This window comes from Meriones unguiculatus, chromosome X, assembly GCF_030254825.1.
Source record: "Meriones unguiculatus strain TT.TT164.6M chromosome X, Bangor_MerUng_6.1, whole genome shotgun sequence".
Classification (NCBI taxonomy): Eukaryota; Metazoa; Chordata; class Mammalia; order Rodentia; family Muridae; genus Meriones; species Meriones unguiculatus.
The window spans coordinates 8,566,398-8,586,366 of NC_083369.1; the positions used below are offsets into that span (position 1 = coordinate 8,566,398).

A 19,969-nucleotide genomic window follows, 5' to 3' on the forward strand; every position below is an offset into this window, starting at 1 on the left:
AAAATTAAAAAAAAGAAAAGTTCAAAGAGAGGATTGTAGACAGGAAATTGATTACCTTTGACAGAATTTTAGTTGGGTATTTGACATTCTATATGAAAATCTAATGCATAAAAGTAGCTGTAATTCTCAGTGAGTTTTCAGATACTCACAAAGTATCTTGGTTCTAATTTTATTCTCAGTATGCTTCATTCTTGAAATAGTTGACAATTGTAGGTGGTACCAAAAAGCAATGGCATGAATGGTATTATTTTGAGTGAAGGATATTTTAGTCTTGGAAAACAGGACCTACAAGTCTATGAAAAAGAAATGTTTTTAATCTCCTCTAAGTTCAGTATCAAATTTCAGCTTCATGCTTTTCATTTGAAAATTGTCAGATAACAATTATGTTGACTGAAAATGAAGTTGCAAATATACAAAAGTTTTCAAAAATCCTAAAATCTGTTTTCAAATTCTTGTATCAAATAGAAAAAGGCTACATAATTTTTGGAGCTCAAGAGACTATGTTTTGTCAACATGCCAACACAGCATAATTTAAGTTTCATTTGGAACACTGTTATGATTTGACAAATTGTACTGATAAGTTGATTTTTACCGTGAAAGTGCATATTCATCTCACTTAAATGAGAAGTTAAATACCTGAAAATGTTAAGTCTATAAAGCAGTTTTCATGATAAAGTTCTGGCACAAATTTTGTATGTCATTATATATATATATATATATATATACATGTGTGTGTATTTAGATAGATAGATAGATAGATAGATAGTGTTTCGCAAATCAATTTTTCAACAGTAGGCCCCAAACCACCTTCTGAAAGTAAATAATAGCATCCCACGTCAAAATCAACATTTTGAAGGAATTCTTGCAAACTGGTGGTAATTTTTAATCAGTTGGATTTTATGAAATTCAGGGTTTAAAAATTTTTGTACAGACTGAGAAAGTTGTATTTATGTATTTAGAAATTTACACAAGCACACAAACACACAGATACATACATTTACATGCACATATATAACAGTTAATGAAAAAGGAGTCCATGACTTTGAAAGAGAGCAAGAAGGGGTGTATGGGAGGATCTGTAGAGAGGAAAGGGGAAATTATGGAATTATAATTTCAAGATTGTTTTAAATAATTAATATGTATTAACTTTTTAGATTTTATTTCTTTTAAAATGTATTGTTTTGAGATTATAATTAAATGTCTCTCCTTCCTTTCCTCCCTCAAAATTCTTCCATACACCCTCCTTTTTAATTTAATTTTAATTTATATATTCACTATACATTCCAATCATAGCCCCCTCCCTCCTCTCCTCCTGGTCCCACCCTCCCATCCTCTTCCCCCATCCCTAGTCTTCTCCTCTATGACATATAGCCATCCTTGCTCTTTTTCAAATTTATGGCCTCTTTTCTCATTCTTGTTATAGACACACATACACACACACACACACACACACACACATGTACATACTCCTAAATATATAAGTATAACCTGTTCAGTCTGTATAAGGTTACTTGTATGTATGTTTTCAAAGCTGACCATTTGGTACTGGATAACCAATTGGTGTGCTTTTCCCTGAGGAAGACTATTTCTCCAGGTCTCAGCAATGCTTCACTGCCTATAGTTCTTTGGGTTGGGTTGACGCCTCCTGGGCTTTTCTCCACCCATGTTTGACAATAGTTGTCCTTGTTCCATATACCTCTAAATGTATTCTGACCATATCCATATACCACTACTTCCTCCAGCTCTCCCCTGTGCTCACTACTTGATCTCCTTAATTTCATGTCATATTATTTTTAATTTGTCATTAATAACACTGAGTCTACTTAATGCTGCTTGTACACACATGGGTAGAAGCCGTCCAGTGGAGCATGAGCAACATACCAGAGGCCGTATACCTAAGAAGAGAATGACTCTCCCTCTGTGAGCAGCAATCCATTGATGGACCATTGATCCTTAGATGGGGGTAGAACCTCAGCAGAGATGGGAGTGCCCTATCTATGCTGGAATTTTGACTGGCTTGATCTTGTACATACTTAAAAACTTTCATGAGTGGATGATGTATATGAGTGTACATGTATGTGTGTTGTACAATAATATGTGTGGCACATGCATGCTACAAGTACATGTTTAGTGAACAAAACTTATTTGAGACACATTTCTTGCCCTCATTCTTGCATTTATCAGGCTAGCTATCCCACAAACTTCTGGGGTCCTCCTATCTCTACATGCCATCTTCCTGTAAGAATGCAGGAACATCGAGATGACAGAGGTGCACTGCTGCCCTTGATATTGCTTGGTTTCTAGGGATTAAGACTCGGTATTCCATGTGTTCATGACAGCCTTTGAGTCATCAGACCATCTCCCAACCCTATTTTTAATGGTTATGCACACAAAATATTTTGATGTGTTATGCAATGACACTTCATTGGTCGTGAACTTGGGGAAGCAATTTCATTGTCTTGTATTAATTTTATAAATTCTTGTCTGTTACCTACCACTTTGAGACACTGTCACTAACTATACTAGACATTTTGATACTGGATAAAGAAAACTGTTTTAGGATCAGATGAATGGGGAGGAGGTCCCCCCATCAGTGGACTTGGAAAGGGGCAGGGTGGAGATGAGGGAGGGAGGGAGGAACTGGGAGGGAATGAGGGATCGGGACATGGCTGGGATACAGAGTTAATAAAATGTAACTGATAAAAAGAAAGAAAGAAAGAAAGAAAGAAAGAAAGAAAGAAAGAAAGAAAGAAAGAAAGAAGAAAGAAAGAAAGAAAACTGTTTTAATATGTATTACTGCTTAATATAAATCTCTTGATTTAGCTATACCCTTTAATGTCATAAAAGAAGTCATTTTTCAGTGACATTGTATTTGTCACAAATACTACCACTATTATATAAAAATCAACCATATTTGTATCATCTGTTCTGTCATCCATCCCTAAAGCATAAAATTTAAAGTCAATGAATCTACATCTAAATTCCTTTCAGTAGAATTTACCAATTCTCAAATTTGCCTGACTATAGTGTCATAAGATATTCATTTTAGAACTATCATCCCTTTTAAGGGTGTCATTATATTTGTCATAATCTCTACACATTCTTTAAGATATTCAATATAAGTAAATGGTTTTATTTTTTGTTAAATAAGGTGTCACAGAACCAGCTATTGTAATATAACAATATAATTCATATGAATTATAACTTAAAAATGAAATTTGTTAAAAAGACAGACATTTTTGGTTCTGCTGTTTTTGTCCTTACTATAGAGTCCTTGATATGCACCCAATTTTTCAGCATGGTTTTCCATATCAGGCCTTTTATAAAGGAATTGTAATCCAGCCTAGCTACTCTGACCATATCAAAAGTCCTTCTAAGTCTGTGTGATGGACTGAAATGACACACTTTTAATCTCTCTGGCTGAAATACATACATGCCCTTAGTATATACCTTTAATCCCAAACAATGAAGGTAAAGTTAGTTTTTAGAGGGAAGCACCTATGTTTGAAAGTGATATCTAATTGAGGGGCAGACAAAGTGAGAAACCAAAGAAAGATTTGACAGAATGAACCATAGATAGGAGACACCTAACTCACACCAGAAGAGACAGGAAAAAGAGGACTTAAGAGAGCAGTGTAGAGAGAGAAAGGGAGGAGTCAGGTTTACCGGGAAAGTTGTACACAGACAGGTTGTAAAGAAAGAGAAAAAGCTAGACACAGGTGAAGACAGAATGATCCAGAGAATGAGAAGGAGCCAGAATATTAGAACATACTGCCAAAGGTCAAGCAGAGAAATTCAGTCAGAAGCTGAGAAGAAGCCAGTTTCAATCAGTCAGCTTGGAGACAAGTTTGAGCCAGAGAGCCAGAATTCAGAGAGAGCTAGAAAGGGTGAGCTTATTCAGCAGTAAGTCTCCTCAGGGGTTGAAAATATTCTAGGCCTACATTAGATTGTACAGAGGTTAGAAACTTCTAGGACTAGCCTAGGTTAACAGATGGAGGCAGTGTGCTCCAAGTCAACAGGTATCAGGAAAATGAAAGTTTCATTTACAGCCTTTTAAATTATAGTCTTTGAAACACATATACAGCCAATGGGTAGCATAGTCCTAATGTGCATCTCCTAGCAAAGGGATCAGGGGCTATCTCTGACAGGGACTCTGTTGCCTGCTTGTCGATCACTTCCTCTTGGTGGGGCTACCTCTCCAGGCCTCAGTAAAAGAGGATGCACTCAGTCCTGATGCAACTTGATGTGCTGGGGTGAATTGTCTGGGATGGGGCTCCATTTTTCTGAGGAGTAAGACAGGAAGAAAAGGGGATGAGAAAGGGTAGGTGAGACTGAGAGGAGAGAAGGGAGGGGACTATGATTGGTATGTAAAGTGAATTAAAAAATGAAAATAAACTTGAAAGTGGAAAAAAGAAAGCTCACACGTTATGCAGAATGCCTTACTATTTACCTCAACAACAACAAAAAGGTCTATTTTTCACTAAACAATCTTCTGTCATTTTCAACTTTTCCATTTATATTCTGTTTTCTTTTGAGATGTTGCAGAAACCATGGTGTAATTAAGGGATTATGTTTACTTAAAAATATTTGCCATGTATGTACATGTTTATGCCTTTACACATGAGTACATCACTGCGTTTGTGTGCAGGTCACAGGCTAACCAGCAAGATTTAGTTCTTTCATTGCACCGTGTGAGTCTGAGGGCTCTAACTTGTGTCATTGGAATTCAGAAAAAAACATTTTTACTTGTTAGGCTATCCCTCCCTCCAGCTTTTTCTTTATTTATGAAATCTGTAATTAACAATAAAGTGGAAAATAAGGTCTGAGCTCAACATGGCCAATGCTGATGCAGTAAGAAATGGAGGGCCCATTGTAAAATATTCCAGGTGGTCTGTCAGGTATGACTGAGGTGTAAAAGGTACTTGATAATCACATACTTACTTGTCTCCTAAATTATTGACACCTGTTGCTTGTAATTGTCATTAAAATATTATTGATAATCACTGTGCTTTTCTTCACTTACACATTAGTGGCTTTTTAAAGATGTATAGAAATCTTAGGAAGAAGTGCAAGAGAGGAGAGAGCTTAAAGGAAAAAAACTGTTATATTTTGTCCTTGACTATGCTTTTTGATTTTTTTTAAATAAAGGTAAATCTATTCACGAGTTGAGGACTAGGACTCAGTGAAAAGAGAAACCAAAGACTGAAGGTTGAACAGGATGAAATAGAGTCCTGAAAAGATTGGACATCAGGAACCTGAGAAGAAATACTAATCTTAGGAAAGGGGGCAAAGACTCACTACATAGGGTAATTCTGGAAGTTAGATGGATGGTTGGAAATGGTCATATCTAAGAAATGTACATTTTTGCTTTATGAAATAGAAAAACAGGCAATGTTGATGGGTTTAAGATGCCTGAGAGGTATAATTAATAAAAATTAATTAATTGATTAATTAAAAGATGCCTGGGAGGAATGTAACAGAAAAACACAACACCCAAGAAGCAGTAGCAAAATAGCTAGCACTACTACATGTTATATGATCCTCTTAAACAGATTTCTTTAGACATTTATAAGTAGTCAAGATAAACAAAACAAAGACAAAATCCAAGCTCATGTGCCATAAAACATGGATATTTTATTCCACCTCTGGAAAAAAAAGTAGAGAAAAATACATCCTTCTATCTACAATTCTAAGTTAAATGGTAATAATTGGGAAAACTGAAGAAGTTACATATGTATAAGTATGTATATACATATGTTATCTATGCATATTTTCAGATTTTTAGTCTTACTGACATACCTTCACCTTATTTTGCTTTCTAATAAATTCTCTTACAAGTCATAATATGTAATCCTAATATTTCTACTTTAGTTCCCTTATCAATCACTTAAAATTATTTGTGTTGCATTCAATAATTTGTGTTTTAACATATCATAAGCCAAACTGTTTATTTGAAAATGTCACGGGAAAAATTACAGTCAATCTCTGTAAGTTACCCATTCGATACATGATTTTTCACCATTGTTTGAATTTGGTACATCATGCGGCCCTCTATGCAGGCCCTCTCTTCAATCTGTTTCAGTTTCTAGTGCTGTACATATCTTTATCCTCTGGATGAGACTGCCCATGATCCATGAGCTTAGGGTCAGGCATAAACTGTGTTTTATCTGCAAAGTATTAAAGTGAAAAAGAAGGCATTTATATTTGGTAGTGGAAACATACTAGTAAACAAAACATAAATCTCTTCAACTTGAGCCTAACATGGGTCAAGCAGACAACAAGGTAAGTAAACACAACGTATCATTTGATAGTTAAGTGTTCTACAGAATAAGAATTCAAGGAGGGACATATAATGTGCTTGGGTAATTTCCAATTTCAAAGAAGGTGGCTGAGAAAAGGTTTCAGAAAGGGGATATTTGACCAAAGAATCAAGGGAGATGCAGACACATGTTCTGTAGATATCTGTGGCAAATGACTTCCAGGATGAGCTAACAGCAAGTATGAGGACCCAATCCAATATGGCTGAAATACAATAGACAATGGGTGTCAATGAGTGACAGGAGAGATCAGGCTAGTTCAGAGTGATGGTTAAGATCTAGCCTTTTAGTTTAAGTTGACGGGCAATTTTAAGTATTTGAGTGACATAGTTGTATTTAAAAAGAGAACTTTTGCCTTACTAAAAAAGACCTTAGAGGAACAAAGATAGGGATAGCAGATAAGAAGCATTATACCCTGAAATGCTGAGGACTTCATGTGACAGTTGTGAGGACTGTGAGAAAGGACAATACTCTGAATCATTGTGAAGGTAAAATGAACAGGATTTCCTAGAGAGATTGACTACTTAACTTGATAACCTATAAGAACGGAGCTCACATTTATTGAGAAAGTACAAAATGCAATACAAACAGATTTGGATAAAAGGAAATACAATGTAAAATTTTGGATGTGTTGGATCTTAATTACTCAACATATGAGGAGAAATATTGGGTAGTCAGCTTGAACTGTCAGTACAGTCCACAGGAGGCCTTAACTAGTTTATAACAGTTCTGTTGGGGATTCCACCCTGATATTTTGTATTTAACAGTTATAATATAGTCTTTTAACTGACTTATTTTAACAATTTTTATTTTTACAAATTTTGTTGATTTAAATTTTTTGTTGCCTTTGTTCATGAAATATTTTTAATTAAATTTTTATTTTTATATTAATTACAGTTTATTTACTTTGTATTCCAGCTGTGGACCCCTCCCTCATTCCCTCCCAATCCCACCCTCTCTCCCTCATCTCCTTCCATCTGATCCTAGTTTATCAGGTCTCTTTAGGACTGGCTACTATGTCCTCCTCTGTGGCCTAGCAAGGCTGTTCCTCCCTTAGAGGCTTGGGGAAGGTCAAAGAACCAGCTGTTGAGTTCATGTTGGAGACAGTCCCTGTTCCCCTAAAATACACTTAGAATCATTTAATATTTCCAATTATTTGCTGTTTAGTGGGCTGTAGAGGGGAAGCTTATTGCAAAAAATGCATGTTCACTATGTTATTTAAAATAAGTACAAATACAAAGTTCTCATTCTTAAAAAAAAAAAAAGTTCCAGCCTAAATAGCATTTATAACCATGGAGCTGGGTAGCATTATCTACAGCCAGATAAGTACAAGAATGGTACTCTTTGGGACACTATAACATATTCAGGTTAAGATTAATAGACTCTTCAACAGAAATAGGCTATAAAAGAGATAGTAAAAGGAAGAACTAAGAGGAATTCATACCTTATAGGTTTAATACATTAGGGATTTTTAATCTGAGGTCCCTTTAGAGGTCTATGATAGGACTCATGATCTACAAAGTAAGATTAAGAAAAAATGTCTATACAATTACCAATCTCTAAAAATGAGTATTTTATTCAGTCATAAATCTAGGTGACAAACCACGAGAGTATTTACACTTGTATTGTCAGTAGAAATCACAGATGTTTTCTTATCACGTTATAGATTATCTTAAGATATTTTCAACTGGCACAACCTGAAAATCATAGCAGACATTAAATCTATTGCTAGATAATAGTTCAATGTATATAAATACAATGATATATTATTATATATTTAGTTTTTCATTTGAAAACCTTCTGAAAAGAAGCGTAAAGAAATGCTAGGGGTCTCAGGTAGGGCCAGACATTGGTTGGACATTCCTCAATCTCTGCTCTATCTTTATCCTTGTATATCTTGTAAGCAGAATGAATTTTGGGTCGAAGTTTTTGTGGATGGGTTGGTGTTCCCCTCCCTCCACTAGGAGTCCTGTCTAGTTTAGAGGATGTCCTCTTCAGTCTCCATGACCCCTGCTACTAGAAGTCTCAACTAGAGTCAACCCCATATCCTCCAGATGCTTATCCTGTCTTAGGTCTTCAGCTTGTGATAGAGATACCCCCGCCTGCAGATTCTCTTCTCTCTGTAGTCCCTCTGTCCTCTTGCCCCTGCTCTCCCAAGGTTTGGTCTTTACCCTCATTTCTCTCTGCATTCCTTCTCCTACATTAAGACCCACCCCATGGAAGACAGGCAACCCTTGACACTATTAACAATATTCTGCTATGCACACAGACAGGAGCCTAGCATAGTTTTCTTATGAGAGGCTCCACCTAGCAGCAGATTGAAACATATGTTGAGACTCACAGTCAAGCACTGAGAGAAGCATAGGGAGTCTTGTGGAAAGGTGGGGGAAAGGATAAAAGAACTTGGAGGGGATAGGAGTGCCACAAGAAGACTAACCAAGCAAACTAACCAGGGCCTGAAGGTACTAGCAGAGATTAAAGCACCCAACCAAGGACCAAGCATGGATTGGAGCAAGGCCCCTACATAGATGTAGCCAATGGGCGTCTTGGGTTTCACTTGGATTCCCTAGTAAGGGGAGTGGGGACTGTCTCTCACATGGACTCTGTTGCTTGATTTTTGATCACTTCTCCATGGTTGGGCTGCCTTACCAGGCCACAGAGGAAGAAGAGACACTCAGTTCTGATGTGGCGGCTTATAAGCTAGGGTGGGAGGTTGGGGGCTCCCTTTTTCAGAGGAATAGGTGAGGAAGGAGAGAGGGTAGGACTGGGAAGAGATTATGGAGGGGGTTATGATTCAACGTAAAGTGAATAAAGAAATTTGGTCCTTGTGGCACTCCCGTCCTCACATGAGGGAGGGGCCTACATCTGGGATACAAGTAAATAACCTGTAATAAAAATTATTAAAAAATTACTTGTTAATCCACACAGTGTAGTAGTTGTTTAAATTGTTTATGTATTCTATCAATTTATATGAATAAAATGATCACTCTACTTTACAATTGGGAAAAAAAAGAAATTAACTTTAAAAAAATGCCTAAGGAAGAGGCTGAAACCTCACTCAGAAGGGCAAACAGGATAACAGGATGGACATTGGATGTAGGAGAAGACAGGGAACAGGACAAAAGCCTTCCACAGTAGTCCTCTGAAAGACTCTACCCAGCAGGGTATCAAAAGAGATGCTGAGACTCACTTTGGGCAAAATGCAGGGAATCTTATGTTAAAAGGAGGAGATAGAAAGACCTGGAGGGGGCAGAAACTTCACAAAGAGATCAACAAAGCTAAAAACCTGGGCTCAGAGGATCCAGCAGAGACGGATACTCCAACCAAGGACCATGCATGGAGATATCCTAGAACCCCTGCTCAGAGGAAGCTCAGAGGCTGCTCAGTTTCCAAGTAGGTTCCTTAGTAAGGGGGGCAGGGGCTGTCTCTGACATGAACTCAGTGGCTGGCTCTTTGATCACCTCTCCCTGGGTGAGGGAGGGTGCAGCCTTGCCAGGCCACAGAGAGTCTTGATGAGCCCTAATAGGCTAGGGTCAGACAGAATGGGAGGAGGTCCTCCTCTATCAGTGAACTAGAGAAGGGGTATAGCGGAAGAAGAGGGAGTGAAGGGTGGGACTGGGAGGAAATGAGGGAGGGGGCTACAGACGGGATACAAAGTGAATAAATTGTGATAAATAAATAAATAAATAAACTTTTTAAATGCTAATGGTTTTATGCTTGTCTGTATTTCTCAAATATATCTTCACTGCCACCTGGTGGCAGCCCTTGCTCAATAACCTAAAAAGTTTTTTGAACTATTTTATTTTATTTTATTTTATTTTATTTATTATTTATTCACTTTACATCACAGTCATAGCCCTCTCTGTCCTTTCCTCCTCGTCCCACCCTCCTCTACTCCTCAGAGAAGGGGATCTCCCCATACCCATCCAAGACAGCATATCAAATAGCATCAGGACTGAGTTCATCATCTTCCCCTGTGGCCTGGTAAGGTAGACTCGCCGGGGGGGGGGGGGGGGGGGCGGGGGCGGGGAGGATAGAAAAGCAAGCAACAGAGTCCATGTCATAATTGGCCCCAACTCCCCTTACTTCTTTGACAATTATTTAAATTTTTTCCTTTTTTTTGAGAATTTTGTTTACTCAAATATTTTTGAGAATTTTATGAGTACAGTATTTATATAATTTCCCTCTCTTCCCCTCTAACTCCTCCCATGTAAATGTCACTCTCAACTTCATGTTACACTCTTATATACCTACATAATTTTTCTGCTTTCTTTAAGTGAAAACTGTGGCTATATAAGTTCTGGTTTAGATAGACACAGAAAACTAAAGAGATTTTAAGAAGGCAATTATGCTTACTATACTTCAGAAATACATACACACACAAACCATATTCCATTATTGCTCACATGTGCACATATTTAGGGCTGACTACTAAGGGATTAGATAACCTGTCATGAGGCTTATCACTGGGAAAAATCAGATTTCCCCTCTCTCAGTAGCCACTGGCTGTTACTCTCCATCTAGTAATGGGGAGAAATTCATGCATGTGCACAACGACATATGATCATATCTGTCTCTCATTTCCCCCTCCATATCTTCCCGAATATGCCCTTTCCCAACTTTATTATTATTGTTGTTGTTACAAATGGTGGTTTGACTGCATGTATATCTATGCATCATATGCATACTCACAAAAGCCAGAAGAGGGCATGAGATCCCATGGAAATGGGGTATAGACAGTTATAAGCTGACACGTGGGTGCTGGGAATCAAACCTAGGTACACTACAAGAGCAGCCAGTACTTTTAACTGCTGAGCCATCTCTCCAGCCCTTTTATTTATTTATTTTTGATAAATCACTAAGTCCTGTTAGTGCTGCCCATAGGTGCATGTGTCTGGGGCCATCTACCGGAAACCACAATATCTATCATCAGTGGCCTTCACACATGTATATAGTATATCTTAACCATATCCAGATCCCACTCCCTCCATCTTCTCCTGGCACCTCCGTCTGATATAACTCCCACTTTGAACCTCTCCTCCCCTTAAATAATCCATTATATCCAATTAATGTTGCTTGTGTGAGCATAGTTGTAGGGTTATCCACTGGAGCATAGGCAACCTGCCACTGGCCATCCCTCTAAGAAAAGTGTATTAAGCACAGCTATTAGTAGAGATGTGACCAATAATTTTATATGTCTTTTGCATTCAAATTTGTTTAACAGTATAAATAAATTTCCTAAGTTCTCTAGTAACTATACTTACTCCCTTAATTTATATTCTTGTCCACAGTATAATCAAAGACTTGGTTAAGTCAAATTTCCTGAATTGGAAAGGTCTTTCTGTCTTTAAAACTCTAAACCTCTGAAATTATTAAGTGTTGAATGTACAGGATTTTCTGTGGAACCTTTCTTATAAACTATCTTGTTCGAGGCTAAGGCAGGAGGACTGGCAACTGTTCAAAGCTACTGTGGAATGCATATTGAGGTCCTGTATCTGTGTGTGTGTGTGTGTGTGTGTGTGTGTGTGTGTGTGTGTGTGTGTAACAGATAGAGGTGGAGGGGGGAGAAGAGAGAAGAGATTGATATACTGAGGTTTAACTCTTCCAGGAAACATGTGAGAACTATTCTTCTCTTTATTGTGGATGAGGAAGCTGAGTTGTGGATGTGAAAACTGAACCTAATTGATGATGGTGAACCTAATAGTGATGCCCTGGGTAATAGAACTATTCAAATTCTAGGTTTGGTATTCACTTTCAGAGCCTATCCTAAAATCTGTGATCATAATCACTACTGTTTCTCATGTCATGGAACTTTGCAATGACATGTGAAAACGGAAAAATGGCAAGTTCTAAGGGTGAGAAAATGAACCTTCAAAGATATAGTGTTACACTGAAACCCTAACCACCAATATGATATTAGGAGGAAAGGGAGGTAATCAGGATTAGATGATGTGATGAAGGCAGGGTCTTTATGAATGGAATTTGTGCCTCATGAAGTAGCCAGACAACGTGTGTAGTTCTCTTCTCTACCATGTGAGGATACTTGACATCAACGGCCTAGGAGCTAGAAGAGTGCCTTTGTAAGAGCCTGGCCATGTTGGTACCTTGGTCTTGAACTTTCCTTCTCTTGAATGAAAAAAATGCAGTCTATGGTATTCCTTTTTTATAGTAGTTCATTTTATGAACTAAATATATAACAAATACAGTATTCATCAATGAACTAAAATATATAATAATCATAAATATCACTAGCATCCCTTTCCCAGTGTAAGTCTCCTTAGAATGTTCTTCATGTATTACATCATCCAAAATAGGAAAAAGTTTTCAGATCACAGGTAGATAAGGAAAAATATTAGGTAGGAATTATTTGGATCCCACTTTAAGCTGTATTTTGTTTAACCTTCACCAAGATAGTTGGAAATTGACAGGCATTTAGAAAAAATGACTACATATATCATACCCTTTGCAAACATACTGAACTGAAGGTAGCTCAAAGAAAGTCTAAGCTGTATAACTTACCTTGATTAAAAAGAAAATACGAGAAATATTCAAATCAGGTTTTGATATTTCATGATAGCTTTTCTTGGTCTGGTATTATTATTATCAGTATCTTGATCTTTTGAGATAGGGTCTTGCTACATATCCCAGGCTAGTCTAGGAACTCAATAAATAAATAAGAGCCCACATTGGCTTCCAATTCCCAAGCCTTCTGTTTCATCTTCCCAACTGTATAGGTTATAAGTATGACCACTATGCCCTACCACCAGATGAAGACTGAGAGGAAAGTAGGAAGCTGAGAAAATTAGAGACAAAATTTTGTTTTTAAATTAGAAGAAGTATCCACAATAGGAAGAGGATGGACTATGGCATCAGGAAGATGAGTTAAAAATACAGATGTGCTTCAAAGAAGTTGTATGATTTGTAAAAAGCTGTTTAAGCTCCTGGAGCTTTCCTTCATGAAATGGGAATAATTACCACTACAACAGCAGTGGGATCTTGCTTTGCATTGCTGATTGAATAACAATATTCATAAGCATTCTATATCACAGTTTATGCTTTATAAAGGGTAGATAACAATAATATTTCTACTTTTCCACCTATAAATCTGGCATACTTCCTTTGCAATGAGGCAGCTATGCAAATGTGAAACAGAGGGTTTATGTGAATAGACTATCAAAATGGTTTTAAACACTTGGCTATATTCTTTTTATATCATAGTAGGATTTCTTTAGAAAGCATAACTATCACTTGTTGGTCCCACAAAGTATTGATTGCCAATACTGAATACTAGCAAAGTTATAATAGTGCTACATGTACTATTGCACCCAATGCCGCAATTTCTTCTGGTACCAGAATTTAATAATACCAAAGAGAGTGGGAACTAAGAGTGACAGGAGAATGACAGGTAAATAGCACAAGAAATGGAAGCTGATATGATTTATGTAGGTGTGACTCGTACCTGTCAGTTGATAGAATCCCAAAAGGTACCCACTTTCCTTCTCCTGATAAAATAGCTCACATTTATAAAGTGATATTAAATGCTTCACTCAATCATACTGACAGTTTGTATACCCGCACACATGAAGACATGTATTATAGCTACGTGGTGACTCAGAAAGAAAAATCTTAGGTATCTAGGTCCCTCATAACCAAAAATAAAATTCAAAGCATACATATGAAAGAGAAAAAAATATTTAGCAAAACACACAAATTCAATGTATCAAGTATAATGCTCTAAAATTATTTAATAAGAATGAAAAAATTAAAAATTCCAAACAAACCTGAGGTGGATTCTGATTTCATCTTTGTCACAGAAGCAAATTCTTTTGGCAAAGACACCGTTTTGGCATGTATGTCACCAGACCTTCCTGCCTGTTTATCAAAACCAGATATTTTCCTTAGAAATAAATTATTTTACTAAAATAACATAAAATGATACTATTCCAAGTTATTGTGAATCTTTTGACTGTTTCAATTTTATCTTTGAGCTCTCTGTAGTATAATTATGAGCAAATGATTACTCAAACAAAAACTCAATAAATACCCTTTTGGTTTATCTAAATTGTACCTTAGTTTCTTCTTTTGGTTCAGGGAGTGATTGTTTTTCACTGCTTTTTGTCCACAATGACTTAATGGCTTGATAAATTTGTTGGCTTGTATCATATGCGTTTCTCCCAGTTATCTGTCAAAGAAAAAGTGAGTCAGATAATATATTTTTAAAAGCTAAAATAAAAACTTGTAAATTCAGATAAAGTATTTTATGTGAACACCTAAGTAGCAATCAACAATAAAAATGTAATCTAGTTCACATAAAATAAAGCAGTATTTTCAAAATCGTATATGAAAGAGTACTAGCTATATGTAAATGGCTAATAAATATATAATTACATTCACAATATAGCATAAATTTAAAAGTATGCCTATGTATTTTAACATAAATTTATAGCATTAGGGATTGATCTCCAGGCCTCAATAGGACTCTACCAAAAGCCATACCCCAGACCCCATTTTATCAGATAAAAATTTTTTCAACCATATAGAGGGACTACTAATAAAAATTATATTTATTTAAGGTAAACAACACAATGTTTGGTAGAAGTCTACTTTTTGCATTAATTCCTGCAGTCAAGCTTTCCAACACTGGTATGAGCTCATGTAGTTACCTTTTATATGTCTGGGATAAAAACACTTAGGATCAAGTCCCTCTGCAAATTTTATGTATCCAATATATACTTATTTACCATAAGTGCCTTGCTATAGATAGACCTCATGAACATTTTTGTTTCCTAACATTCTGTCGTATAACTGTCAGTATATATAAACATCTCCCTTCCCCACTTCCTTCCATTGCCAGCCCCCATGAAATACTATTCTGCAATCTGCTTCTCTGGATTTTGTCCTCTATCCACATGAGTGACATTACTTAAGATTTGTCATTCTGTGTCCAGCCATTACTGATATGGCTGTTATATTATATTAGGTAGCTTATATTAGAGGATTTCATACTATGTGAAACTTGCATCCACAAAAGTTTATGAAGAAACAGTTTGAAAAAGTAAACAGATCACTGAGAAAAAATGAGGGTTTTTTTTGTTTTGTTTTTTTTTTTTTCTTAAAACTTTATGGTTCTTTCTCCATCACTGAGAAACTGTAAAAAGAAAAAAGAGTAATCAGTGGCAGCAGCATCCACTGGGAATAGTAACAGAAGGTAGAACACCTAAAGCTGAGTGTGACCCTGGATAAGGCAGTCCCTGGGAACTTTCACTGGGCCACTGCTTGCTTTTCAGCAAATGAAAACAACGGTTAAGTAAAATGAGCTCAAGTTTTCTTGAGCTCATCAACATTAAGCATCAACATTAAGTGGCTAATTCTCATGTAAATTCATAGAAAGAAGTATTTTTAAAAAATTCATCACTTTATTCAGCAATTTTCTCAAGTATAACTAGATTTAATGAATATTGTTCTTTTCCTATTATAAGCTTTTATAGCTTGATCATATCACAAACTGCAGAGTTCACAATATCCCTGACATTCTCAAAATATTGAATAAACGAGTTTTGTCTATATCAACAATTAAAGAGATGTACTAGTAAGAATACAAGTACAGAAAGTCCTTCTGGTAATAATATTAAAGAATGAATGGGGGATATTAAATGTTGGTTAACTAAGGGCAAAAAAGAAGAAAAACTCGCATACCACAAATCTCTGCTTCTGAATATGAATATGTCATAAAATACAAGGCATGATCATATAGCTTATGTATTGACTAGTATTGTGTCTGAGACTCTGGGAGTATCATTGTAAAAAAGAAAAAAATCAATAAAAATTGTTCAAATTATTAAGAGACTTTTTAGATTTGTAGCAATTACAATGAACTAAAAGCTGATTTTTGGTTCCAATGGTTTCAAAATTGTATATAAGAAACCTTTGTGCAAAATGGTATGTTTCACATAGGTTCAACAGTTTTACTTTTATAATTTATTTTTCTAAATAAATTTATTTATATCATTATATCATTAATTTACTATAATTAATTTATAATTAAGGAAGAATTTGTTTATGTGTATATTTTTTAACCTCATAAATCTCTGTAACCTATTATTTGATGTTTCGTGCATTGTGTTAGTCTTCTGAACTGAACAGCTGCCAGCAGGTATAATTTCCTGTTATTAAGTAACAAAAACAAAAACAAAAAAGCCATGAATTTGTACAGTTTAACTACAAAGAAGTATTTCTCTCCATACATTCTAGTTTTGTCTCTGAACTTGATCTGTCAACCTGCTTTTATATTGCAGCTAAAAACATTCATCCTATTTACCTGTGATGATCATGAAATTAACGCTATTTTCCATGTTGAGATGCTAATGTAATTTTGCCAACCAAAGAGCTGATTCCAACTACATGCCTCTGAAAATCATATGTTTAAGGTGTTGTATGACATTTAAGTATTGTTACACTGAGAGTTTAAACAAACATTGAAATTCTGCTCTTGTTTTAATAGAACTTACCTTTGCAATTATTACTAACTGAGCTGGGTAGCAAACAGCTGCTCCTAATGTGGCCAGCCCTAGAGGATAAGTAATCTTCTGAAACCTAGAACCTACAAAATTTAAAAAAAATTATTCAACCCAAATAGATACCACCAGAGATTTGATGTTTTATACTGTGATTTTTTTCTTTGTTCCTCTTTAAGCTATCACCCTATGTTAAATTGCTCTTTAGTTAGCAATACCTATCAAGATGGTGCCTAAATTGCCCTTGAGGACCTCAATTCAATTAATGTCCCTTTGCCATCATGTCCAATCTAAGAAAAATATTCTGAATCTAATACTGATAATTATCTACACAAAGGAATTAGTAATTATCTTTTTAAAAGATTGGTTATTTTTTCATATCCTAAGAAACTAGAAATTATAATTATATTTTTTCAAATATCTAACAAAGCATGATAACAGAGAAATAATCAGCTACTGTGTTCGTCAAAGCAGGTTAAAGTGAAATGGACCCTCTTCTACATGCTCTTTCTGATTAACACTTAGAAAGGTGAAGGACCCAATGAACCAATCAGCTGCGGACCTCAAAAGGTACATAACTACTTTATGTTACTGATTCAGAATACTGAAGTAATACTAATTGCAATTATCCTGACATAATTAATGCATTTTCAAAAGTGCCTTGACTAAGCATGTAAGAGTCATTTTCATATCATTTTTTGGCAGCAAAATCTCTTTTATAAAATTCCAAAGAGAATGTTGCTAGGAACTTACTAGGTTCTCACTTAGAGCCTGTCAACTTGAAATTGCTCTGATTAACCTGGGTATAAGTTCTGTATCAGACACAGGGCCTCTGAAAGACTCTACCTAGCAGTGTATCAAAGCATATGCTAAGACTCATAACCAAAACTTGGGCAGAGTGCAGGGAATCATATGAAAGAAGGGGGAGTTAGTATGACCTGGAGAGGATAGGAGCTCTACAAGGACCAAATATATCTGGGGTACAGGGGTCTTCTATTAGACTGTTTGTCCCACCAAGGACCATGAATGGATATAACCAAGAACCCCTGCTCGGATGGAGCCCAAGGCAGCTAGTATCCAAGTGGGTACCCTAGTAGGGGAACAGGGACTATTTCTAACATGAACTTGATGGCTAGATCTTTGACTCCCCCCCCCCCACCGTGCCCAAGGGAGGAGGAGCCTTGCTAGGCAACAGAGGAGGACATTGTAGCCAGTCCTGAAGAGACCTGATAAGCTAGGGTCAGATGGAAGAGGAGGAGGACCTCCCCTATCAGTGGATTTAGAGTGGGGTAGGGAGGAGATGAGGGAGGGAGGGTGGGATTGGGAGGGAATGAGGGAGGTGTCTACAGCTGGGATACAAAGTAAATAAACTGTAACTAATATAAAAAAATAATTAAAAACTAAGACTATCAAAACAGATGCTGAGACTTATGGGCAACCTTTGGGCAGAGTGCAGGGAATCTTATGAAAGAAGTGGGAAACAGTAAGATATGGAGAGGAAAGGAACTCCACAAGGAGAGCAACAGAACCAAAAAATCTGAGCACAGGGATCTTTCCTGAGACTGATACTCCAACCAAGGACCATGCATGGAGATAACCTAAGACCCCTGCACAGATGTAGCCCATGGCAGTTCAGTGTCCAAGTGGGTTCCATAATAATAGGAACAGGGACTGTATCTGACATGAACTGATTAGCCTGCTCTTTAATTACTTCCCCCTGAGGGGGAGCAGCTTTACCAGGCCACAGAAGAAGACAATGCAGCCACTCCTGATGAGACCTAATTGACTAGGGTCAGAAGGAAGGGAAAGAAGACCTCCACTATCTGTGGACTTGGGGAGGGGCATGTGTGCAGAGGGGGTAGGAAGGGAGGGATTGAGATGGGAGGAGGGAGAGAACCACAGGGGGGATACAAAGTAAATAAAGTGTAATTAATAAAGAATTTAAAAAGAAAACTAAAGAAAGAAAGAATAAGAAGTTCTGTATCTTCTGACTCTGGGGAAAGCCAGCCCACAGCTTAAAATAGCCTCTGGGTAGCCCCCAGGGTCAGAAGATTGTTCAAGGTTCCTGAATAAACTGCATTGAGAAGAACAAAAAAAAAATCAGAAAGAAGGAGAGGAGGACCTCCCCTATCAGTGGACTTGGGGAGAGGCATGCATGCAGAAAGGGATGGAGGGTGGGACCAGGAGGGGAGGAGGGAGGGGCTTATGGGGGGATACAAAAGGAATAAAGTGTAATTAATAAAAGTTAAATAAAATAAAAAAAGAAGTTCTGTATCAAGCCCTGTATCACAGCTTTTCTCTTAATCCCACACTTACTGGCCCCAAACACTTCCACAGAGGCAAAGTAGTACTCAGTGTAACAGTGAGAAATACAGCATTCTCAGCTAAAGCTTAGATACATAGGACCACTGATTCAAAATGATCTTAAATGTCTGTCTGGGTATGTTGAACTCTGAATGAGACTAAGAAATCAGATAATGTTTTGGTCAATGGGAGTATGTACTATTAACTCTTTCAATCAGCTTTTTGGCCTCTAATTTAAAAAGAAAATTACAAGATATTAAGGTGAAAAAAACATATACCTGACAAAAAAAAAAAAAAAAAAACTGACAGTGTTTGCTGGTGACTTTGTAGTTTGTGAAATGTTACAAAACTTTATTTATTTATTTATTTATTTATTTTGTCTGTTTGAACTACTTTTCAAGAGCCTGGTAAAGTCAGGTCTACCCTAGACTGAACTTGGAGAGGGTGGGTAAGAAGGCTGCTTTATGTGGTGTGGGGAGAGAATGTCTAGACTACTTAATTCATAACCAATATTACATGTGCCAATAGCTCAAAATATTGTTACCCTGAATAGTTTTCCTTTGTAGGGACATGCTACAGATTCCTTTATTCATGTACCTGGTTTGAAGAACATTTAACTTGTTTTGAGCTTTGTTATGATTATTAACAATTGCTATAAGCATTTGTATATGGGTGTTTCATTTCTGTACAGTTTTAGTTAGGGTTTTTATTGCTGCAACAAAATGCCATGACCAAAAAGCAAGTTGGGGAAAATAGTTTATTTGGCTTATATTTCCACATCACAATTTATCATCAAAGGAAGTCAGGGTAGGAACTCAAATAGGGCAAGGACCT

At 36.6% G+C, this 19,969-nt stretch overlaps 1 protein-coding gene across 3 annotated transcripts in view; it reads right to left on the reverse strand.

The window, feature by feature from the left end:
- Nucleotides 1-5,609: 5,609 nt before the first annotated feature.
- The window catches only part of Apool (apolipoprotein O like), a 52,867-nt gene continuing 38,507 nt past the window's right edge, over nucleotides 5,610-19,969 (reverse strand). For 2 of the 3 annotated variants that reach the window (XM_060374372.1, XM_021629304.2), the window contains exons 6-9: nucleotides 16,826-16,917; nucleotides 14,386-14,499; nucleotides 14,099-14,189; nucleotides 5,610-6,167 (exon numbers count right to left, since the gene is read on the reverse strand). In XM_060374372.1, the coding sequence (XP_060230355.1) occupies nucleotides 6,079-6,167; nucleotides 14,099-14,189; nucleotides 14,386-14,499; nucleotides 16,826-16,917 (386 nt within the window). In that variant the 3' untranslated portion in view covers nucleotides 5,610-6,078. Of the gene's footprint in view, nucleotides 6,168-7,763; nucleotides 7,832-14,098; nucleotides 14,190-14,385; nucleotides 14,500-16,825; nucleotides 16,918-19,969 lie in introns of those variants that run through there. The other variant, XM_060374373.1, reaches the window with a different exon arrangement.